The sequence below is a fragment of the Castor canadensis genome, chromosome 3 (assembly GCF_047511655.1).
Source record: "Castor canadensis chromosome 3, mCasCan1.hap1v2, whole genome shotgun sequence".
NCBI lineage: Eukaryota > Metazoa > Chordata > Mammalia > Rodentia > Castoridae > Castor > Castor canadensis.
In genome coordinates, this window is record NC_133388.1 from 195,712,548 (window position 1) to 195,722,080 (window position 9,533).

Sequence of the window (9,533 nt, forward strand, 5' to 3'; positions counted from 1 at the left end):
TTGGAAGAGCTACAAGTGGCAGTGACATGAAAGCCACTGGGAAGAATGGACAACAGAACCGGGTAAGTGACGTAACTGCATTTGCCCTTTGCGAGCTGGCTGCACTGGCGCACTTCCCTGATTATTAGGATGGTCGCTGTGCCCAGGGCTCCCCTGAGAGCTGCGGAGAGAGTCAATGTAATAACCTCCAAAGCCTTTCTCGAAGGCGCGGCCACAGATTCAACGCGAAGTGGTAATTATATATGTTTTGAAAATCCATTTCACAGAATGAGCTAATAACTGCATCTGAGAAGCAGCGCTCATTAGCAGACGCCCAGAGCCAAGGGCTCCCACCGCAGTCTCAGAATTGGGTGCAAAGTTGACGCACACCCAAGAAATGGCTCAAGGTTAGATTAAAAATAAGGGCGCCCATGAAGAATAACCTGACTCATTAATATCACTGTCCAATAGACAACTCCTTGGAGGGTATGGCTGGGGCCTTTTTGTTCTAGTCCTAAGAGCACCTTAATTTGCATTTATATTAAAAAGAAGAAAACAAACAGAATTAACTGGAAAGGTGCTTTGTTTCCTGTAAATTTGAGCACGTCTTCGAACCAGTTTCTTAGGCCAGAGAAGGTGATGCAGGACTTCGCACCTCCTGAGAGCTACACTGTGCCTGGCAGCTGGGGGCAGGCAGATCCCACCTAGCCCCTCAATGTCAGTCTGTCAGGCGGTTTCTGTGTAAAGGCCCTTCTACAGGTGGGGAAACTGAGGTCAGGAGTCAGGAAATGATGTCCCTGCAGTCTTACAGTATGGCAAGATTCAGATTTTAAGCCAGGTGTGTGGGTTCCAATCAGTATCTTTCCACTAAAGGGCACTGTGTTGGGACAGACGTGTATGTGCATGCGTGTGTGTGTACATATGTGTGTGTTTCCCAACCTTTCTCTAAAGAAAATTAACGGGAAACTCAATAAAGGAAGTGAGAAAGTCAGTATCTTCCTCAGATGCCCCTGGTCCTATACCGGTGTAAGGCCCCACCCTAGACTAAAGCAACACCCTGCATTTAGCGACCCTTCCCTTGACATTTTCTCTTTGGGGTTTTAGCGTTGAGATGTACGTCCAGAAGGATGAATCTGAATCTGTAATGGAAGCCCACCTCAATAAGAACTTCATCAGTCTCATCCGTTTATTTTTTAAGGAAAACTGGAACATTTCTGGGTTTGCCTTTAACTCTGACCCTCTCTTCAATGTGTCACTCACCTCTTGGGTTGAGCCAAACATTTCAGGTTCTGGTTTTACTCCTGGGAGCCAGCCTGCTGGCCAATGTCACCTGGCTGGGGTCTAGATCAGAAAAGGCATCTTTGGGGAATCATGGGTTTTCTCTCTCTGGGGAGATTAGCTTCACAGGCACACTTCTTGCCCCTTGGCTCTGCCCCAAACAGGCCCCTCTCCCCCAATGTCAATGACTTGCACATCTGCGTGTCACCACTGCAGTTTAAAGACAGAAATGATGGCAATGACCAACTGGCCCTCTCCAACGACAGAAACATAGCAGGGAGGAAAGGATTGTTCTGTGTTTGGGTGCTAGGTGAGGGCATGGGGCCAACAGGGGCAGAGCTGATTATGTGGATGACAGAAGGACAACTTCCTTCCCCAAACATGAAAACCTGCACCAATGAATTAAACATTTCAAACATGATGACTCTCTAAAAAGTCTTTTCAAGCAAGAAGGAAAGACAGGCTGCCCTATGCCGGCGCTTCCTGTTGCATATGGCACGCAGCAATCCTGGTTTTTTCAGCATGCAGAGCCTTCCAAGACAAAGAAAAATATCAAGGGGAAATAAGAGGAGGGGGTCTAGGGAAGCAAGCCAAGAGAGCCAGAGAGAAAGATGGAAAGGAACTTCTGCTCAGTGCGCTGGGGCAGAAAGGACTGGAGAGGCACAGGAAAGAGCCCTAATCCAACGTATTGACCCTGACAGGTCCCAGGAGACAACTACCTAGTGAGGCAGCATGCCATACTGGGACAAGTGGTCAACCACAAAGCCATCACCCTGAATCCTGCCAGCAGGGTGTCCACCACATCCACTGGGGCAAAATGACCTGTTCAAATTCCCACAGGTTTCAAACTAGAATGTCTGTGAACTCTCCCAACCCCCAACTTCAGTGAGGTACTACCCTAGGCTTTTAAGAGAGACCCTGCTTGTTGTGGACAGTCCCCTGGTGTAGGATCTACAGACGGCCCCACGTTGTACCAGCTGGACCCTCTTCGGAGGGGGCTAAACTTTTTCAGTTTCTGAGCAACATCTTGAGTTACCTTGCCCACAGTGACAGCCCAGGGGGTGGACAGGAGCTGCCATGCCCTGCCATCAACTTGGATCCCACAGCAGCTCACCTGCTGCTATCCCCAACCTGAGCTAGGAAGAGAAAAATTCCCTCCTTCCAGAAGCCTGACCATCCAAGAACTCAAAGAAAAGGAGCCCTCCGTCGGAGGGGGGAGGGCTGAAATCTGACCTCAAAGAAAACTGAACAGACCCCAGACTATGAAAGATCAATGCCTCCCACGCCCCAGGAGCAATCTTTTGCACCCAAGCTGTCTGGGCACCTCGGGTGCCAAGCCAGCTCTCTCCAATTCCAGGAGAGGTAGTAAAGTGTAAGGTTTGGAACCCCGCGCAGCACGGCGCAGCCCGTGCCGGGGCGGTGGGTGGGTGGGTGTCTGCTATGGGATTATTCTTAGCGCTCCACTCTTTTCGCAAAAGTGGCGCCTCCGCCCTCCCAGCTTCAGCACATTCTCTCCGGGCTCGCACGCCTGGGCCAGACACCCGCGCGGTGGAGAGCACCAAGTGGGGTCTCCAAGGAGCGAGGCGCAAGGGGCTCGGGAAAGAAGGGGGTTTCCCATAAGAAAGGGGCGCTGCGGCAGGGCTCCCAGGGGAGGCGTTTACCCGCCAGGTGTCCTGCATGCAGCCCTGCGCCGCGCGCTCCGCGCCTTCAGGGACTCCTTACCTATGGTGGTGATGACGGTGATGGCAAAGTAGAAGGAACCAGCGAATTTCCACTGGACACCGGCACGGTGCGGCTCGGACTGCAGGATCACCAGCTCCAGCTGCCGGTAGTCCTCAGTGCTGATGTTGTACTTGCCCCTGATCCGGATCTCCTCGGCTTTGAGTTTCTCCTCCTCGCGCATCTCGTGGTCCGACTCGAGGGCGTCGAACACGGCGGCACCCACCAGCAGGTAGGTAAAGGTACAGGCGATGAGGGACAGAGTCCGCACGTTCTGCCGCTTCATGGCAGCCAAAAAGGAGCCGGCAAGGGGGGCATGTCCCGTAGGCTGGCAGCCGCGCGCGTCCCACTGCAGCGCCCCGCGGCCGCCGCCTCCTCCTCCGCTGCCGCCGCCTCCTCCAAGTTGTAAGCCTTGGTAACAGCAGCAGCAGCAGCCGGGAGGCTGGGGTCGGGAAGGCTGGGAGGAGGAGGTGCCTTCGCCGGGGTCTTCCTCATCTTGAGGCTGCCGGCCGGCCATGGGTGGCGCGGGGTCAGGCGAGAAGGCGGGCAGGCACAGGAGGCTGCTGGAGCGCCGAGGCCAGGCGTCCTGGAGCCTCGACACCCTGCGCCAGGCCCGGCTAAGGCAGCCCGTCCCACTGTCTAGGGCCATGCATGGTGTCTCATCCTCGTTCTGCTCCGGCTCCGCTGCCCTCTGTACCCCGTCCCTGTCCACGGCATCAGCGGGGTCTGGTGAGATGATGGAGGGCAGCCCGGGGAGCGGTTCCGCGCCCCTCCGGGCTCGGCTCCCGCTCGCGGGCGGCGGCGCCAGCCTAAGACCCTCCAGCTTTGCGATGGCCCCGCGGGGTCTCCTCCTTTTACCCGTCTTCGTCCCCTTTAGTTGGGGGACAGAAAAGTTTGCTAAGTGGTGGCGCCTCTGGAGTCCCCTGTAAGCGGACAGGGAACCTAGCAGGTGCAGCGGGCGAGGCAGCCCGAAGCCCTAAGGTCCGAACGCCCTGCGCCCACCTGGGCACGCGGGGGCACCGCGGGGTGCCCGCCGCGCGTCGGCCGGTCTGCGAAGTTGCTCTGCTCAGCCTCCGAGTCGCAGGAACGAGGAGCAGTCCCAAGACGGAGCCCGCGGCACAGCTACCTCGGGGGCAGTCAGAGAACTGCGCGACTGCAGCCGGCCAGCTAGCTCCTCCGGGGGCGGCGGGCGCGGTGGCGGCGGCGGCGGGAGGGGTCCCGCGAGCCTGGAGGAACTGCGGGGCGGGGGCGGGCGCGGGCGCTGGCGCATGAGCCGCCCGGGGGTCCGGACCCTCTGGCGTCCAGGCGTCTGAGAGGCCGCTGCTGCTCTGATCTGCCCCAGGCGCGGCGTGCGTGCGCGCCGGAGGGAGCCCGAGAGTGTGCGTTCGTATGTGTGTGCGCGTGTGTGTGTTTGCGCTTGACAGCCCCGCTCCGGCGGGAGGGCCGAGGGGGGCGGGGGCCAGGCTACGCGGAGGCCGGGCCTCCCTCCCTCCCTCCTGCAGCCTCCAGGGCGCGCCACCTCCCGCCTGGTCCCCAGCCAGCTGGCGAGGCGGCCTTAGCAGCTCCCGCTGCAGACCAAGCGCGGCGCAGGGCGCACGCGGAGGGAGCCCAGGAGAGGCGGCCAGAGCCGCCAAGGAGGGGAAAGGGGAGGGGGAAGACTGAGGGCTGGGGGCCGCCAGGGTGGAGGTTGGGGGCGGAGCCACCGGCGGGTTTTGGCTGGGAATGGAAAGATAAACCCAGTTGCTTGGGTCCTTCTAGATCTGCAAACCCAAGGGCGCACACAGCCTTGGCGGGCAGAGAATTTGAGGGACCCAAGGGGGAGGGAGACAAATGGGGTTCAACCGAAGAAAGCAGACAGGCAGGTTAAGAGAGAGGAGAGATCAGGCAGAGAGTGGGGAGCAAAAGGGGAGGGGGCTATGGGCACCTGGCAAAGCAGCAACAGCAGCCACGCTCTCCCTCCCCCCGCCCCTACCGCCAGCCACCTGGCGCAGAAGTATGTCACTGGATGGGGGCACCGCCTCCTGGAGCAAAGGGGTCTTGGGAACCTCCTCAGCCCACTGAAGCGGTGCTGCCAGCACCTGCTGACCTGAGCCATTTCCCCTAAGAACGCTAAGGATGGAGCGGCCGCCACTGTAGAGTGGGGACTGCAGGGGAAATTGTCGCATTCCCCATGCCCAGAACCTTCCCTGTTGCTTTCTTGAGAAGCACTACTTGGTTCCCCACAGCTGAGCGCTGGGTGCGCCTCCAAAGCAGCCTTGCCCCTCCCTGGCCGTGTGGCGACGCTCCCCCGAACAGTCTGGGGAAGGAAGACCAGGCTCAGGCCAGGGCGCAGCTGTTTTTTTGCGTCCAGAGAAAAGGCCCCGGTATTTGGCATTTTTCTTCCACCCATTTAGGCCTTCTGGATCACCCTCCCCCATCTCTCTTTAGGTCGTCCAGGGGCTTTCCCTCAGCCTATACTGGTGGGGTTCCAAAAGCTTTAGAACTAGGTGGAGACCCCCCCCCCCCGAGGGCTCTCCTCTACCTCCTCTGATTCCAGCCATGGAAGAGATGGAGACCTAGTGGCCCCTGGTAACGGTGCAAGAGTCTCTGGCCAAGGAAACTGAAGTAGCCTGAGGAACAGCCGCAACTGAGCGGTGCGCAGACTTCAGGAGCCCTGCCCTCAGTCGGGTCCCCCGGCGGCGCTCAGGCCCCCTGTTTGCAGAAATTCAGGGCCCAGCGGGTCTGTGACCCCTGTGTGTCACTGAGGCGCTCAGCTGGGACATTCTCCACCCCACTTCCAGAGCTCTCGGTGCCCAGCAGCGAAGGGGCGTCCGCGTTGTGGGCTACGTCTGAACAGTCTGGTCCCCGCTGGGTCCCCTCGGCATGGGGATGGGGAGCCCCACCCTGGCAAGTGCTCTCCCCAGGATTCATTTTGGAAACCGAGGCCCCCGCGCGCTAGGCAAGTGAGCCTGGCTGCTGAGTGAGTCACCGCGAGCGGGCGACAAGGATTCCCAGCAGCTGGTAATTAATTGCGCCGTGGCTCAGCCCACGACGGAACCCCAGTCAGGTCTCCCGCCGCCCTGGCAGCGGCGCCACCCTGAGTCACAGCCGTGGGGCCTCCGCGAGGTCCGAAAGGGCCAGCGGTGGTGCCACAAGGGGGCGCTGGATGCCGACCCACAGGTCCGTCCCGCATTGAGCCGACCGCGTTGCAGGGAAGTCCAGGCTGTCCCCAAGCAATGCGGGAGCGCGGGGATGGGCTGCACTTGGCGAACAGATTCCACGCTTTGCGCAGAGCCACTTTTATCCCGCTTACGGAGCTGCCTTTTAGGAAAACGGAAAGCGACTTTAGAGTTAAATTACTCCAAGCTCTTGTCTTACAGATGGGAAGATGTCCAACAGGAAAGGATAACCTGTCCCGGTCACACTGCAGCTCCCATCTAGAACCAGCATGGCCCCTCCTCCCTGGCTTCTGCGCGGCGCTCCCTGGAGGACCCCGGCGGCTTTCTGACACCATGAACAGCCACAGACCAGCTCCCGACGTCCATCCTCCCTTTTCTGCCCCTTAGAACTACTGTCCTGTGGCTCAAGAGCAACAAGCCCAGGAAGCTGGGCCTTAGGACAGGAGCTACTGCGGGAAGGGGACCGCCTCTTTAGCCATCCCACACCCAACCAACGCGACTTCTTCCATGGGTCTTCACTGAAGGTAGAATGGGAGGGAGCTCCTTGGGTCTTGACCCAGCCCCAAGACACTTGCTCAGCTAGCACTGTGGGTTGATGCCACTTGACAATCCAGACAGGGTCAGGCTAGTGACAGTGCGTCCCTCACTGACCTGTGGTTCTGGGAGTCATAACTCCATCCCTGCCTAGAGGCGGATGCAGAGCTCAGGTGTGGCCAATTAAAGCCCAGGATTCTTCAGAACCACAGATATGGGCTGGGCTCACCGTTCACCTCCGAATCAATGAGAGCCCTCCCCCAGGTAGGGCCACAAGCCCTTCTTGCCTCAGTTTCTTCTTTAGTAAAAACAGATGCATCTTCTTAGATAATAAAGAACAGCATGGTTTTGTACTCTACTGCCTACTTGTTTGCTTTTCTTTACACCCAGTGGACATGTCTGCAACCCTTCCCCTGGTCCTTTTCCCAGGAGGCCAGTGGACGCATTATCTGGGTCCTACAACCCTACAACGAAAAGAGAGAACTGGATTTCCAGGCCGTTCTCCCACATCACCACTGCATGTCTGAAAACAGCTCTGCTGCTGCAGTGGAAGGCAGGGAGGCATAGCACTCTGGGCGAGGTGCCCCAGGCTGAAGCCGGTACTGGCTCAGGGCAGGTTCTGTGAACTGGGAAGAAGCCAGAGCTGTCTGCAGCTCCCAGGACACCTTGAGTCTTTGGATATAATTAATGCTTTGTCACATTCATATCCACAACTTTAAAACAGGTAGAGGGTGCAGAGCCATCAATCCCCAGCTCACAGATGGAGATGGTGAGGCATCAAGGAGCCCAATGGACAGGTGGTCCCTTTAGACCTCCCATGGTATCCAATTCCAGAGAAAAGCACCCCCAAATAGCACAGCAGGCTCTTTCAGGGCCCCCCAAACTTCTTTGGGATGTGAACAAGTGTGTTCTGTGGCTACACAGTTGGAAGGACACCAGGTTAAACAGAGTTCCTCGTGGGAACTCTGTAAGACCATCATTATCATCCCAAGCAAGTGATAAGACTCATGCACTCACTATGGTTGCCAGCCAGGACTACAGGCCTAGGGGCAGGCGGGAAGTCAGTACAGCAACAAGGGCCTAGGCCCGTGTGTGGACAAGAGGACTGGAAGGAAGAGGGGGCATCTCAGCCCCTGGTACACAGTAGGTTCTCCAACTTGTTTCATGGCTCTCTGGTTAGGACTTGGTCCTGACAATGTGAGTATGAGAGGTGACGGGCAGCAATGTGACTTAGCGCTTCTGAGACACAAGAGGCAAAGCCAGTGACAGAAGATGGAAACTGAGGCTGGGCCTGGTTGAGGCTTTAGGGAACATGACCTTTGAGTTGTCAGACACCCCTGGCTTTCCGGGATGTTGGTAGGTGGAAAACAAGCTGGAGTGCTCTCCTTACATGCAAAGCCTTGTTGGGTCTTCCTAGGTGTTCTGAGCTTCAAACCTCTCAGTTGAAATCTCCAACTGTGGGCACATGGGCATAGGTGCTAGAATAGTTCGCACAACTGTTGCGTGACAGGGAAGGTTGGGAGACAGAATTAGGGCAAGAGTGGATCTTAAAACTCCAGAGTTACGGGAATTTTAAGAGTGGGAACTTCATTGTAATAGAGGATGAGCAAGTCACCGTGGAACACAAGGTCACCTGGCAAATGAGGGAAGTGGCCAGAGGCAGAGCCAGGCCAGGTCAGTCCCCAGTCAAGCCTCTGTCCATGGTAGCTAGGGACGCCGCAGTGCTCCTTGCATATCCACGCCCTTACTCCAGCAGAGGAAACCTGGCCAGAATTCAGCCTCCTTAATGTGGCCTGAACCGCTGTCTAACCCACAGATGACTGCACCACATTCTCCACAGAGCCCAGTTGCAGCCAGGATCGATCAGACAATCGGCAGAGGTTCTTCAGGCTGACAGCTCCCACAAGGGGCACCCATCATGAGCTTCTCACCAACAGGCTGCACAGGTGGGGTCTGGACACTGTTCTAAAACTGGGCCGAGGGAATGTGAGGGCAGTATGTGTTCCCACTCATAGGCTATTACTGGCCAGGAGCTAGATGGGTCTCCTGGGCAGCAGGAGGCATCCCTGCCCCAGCCTACACTTGGGGTATCTGGCTCCTGGCCAGAACAGAGGCTGCTGGGCATTTGCTGGCCATATTAATGAAATGAACATGGGAACAGTTGAGATACTGGTTAGCCATTTCTTGATGGCTTTGGTGACCTTTCTCCTCATCACCTCCCCACCATCCAGTGCTAGAAAAAATTAGACATCCATAGTAAAGGGACACTTGTTCAACCCCAGTCTCCTGCCCTCTTAAAAATAAATACACAAAAATACATCAATTACAAATAAAGGGCTGGCGGAATGGCTCAAGTAGTAAGAGTGCCTGCCTAGCAAACATGAGGCTCTGAGTTCAAACCCCAGTGCTGCCAAAAAATATAAATAAAAATCTTCTGCTCTTAGAAATAAACACACAAAAGCAATAATTGATCGAGAACTCACTGTGAGACCTGGGGAAGAAACCCAATCAAGTTCCTTCCTCTTGAACTTGGACATGACATAGGATTGCCTTACAGAGCTGAGACCACTAACTGTTGCCACCCGGCGAGAGTTAGAGTGTCCGGCAAGAGTTAGAGGCAGAGCTGGGACTTGTCGCAGGCCTAAGGACTCCATGGTGCCTGCTGTCCCTAAAGTGCCAGACTGTCCCTAAAGTGCATACTTCAAGGTGGCCATTCTCCATCATTGGAATCGTCACTTTTCCCCAGATGGAGCCCAGAAGCGCAGTCAGGCTGTGGAGTACGCATGGTTTCTGAGTGAAGCCTGGATCCAAACTCCTATGGTGTCATGTGCTCTCTGTGTGACCTTGGCAAGAGAGGGACTTTCT

At 56.7% G+C, this 9,533-nt stretch overlaps 1 protein-coding gene across 3 annotated transcripts in view; it reads right to left on the reverse strand.

Annotated features, from left to right (window-relative positions):
• Positions 1-4,492, reverse strand: part of Kcnk9 (potassium two pore domain channel subfamily K member 9) — a 51,945-nt gene extending 47,453 nt beyond the window's left edge. For all 3 annotated transcript variants that reach the window (XR_012446458.1, XM_074069277.1, XM_074069276.1), the window contains exon 1: positions 2,980-4,492. Coding sequence is in view for 2 of the 3 variants with exons in the window: in XM_074069277.1 (XP_073925378.1) it covers positions 2,980-3,625 (646 nt within the window). In the remaining variant the exon portion in view is untranslated. The remainder of the gene's footprint in view (positions 1-2,979) is intronic.
• Between the last annotated feature and the right edge of the window lie 5,041 nt (positions 4,493-9,533).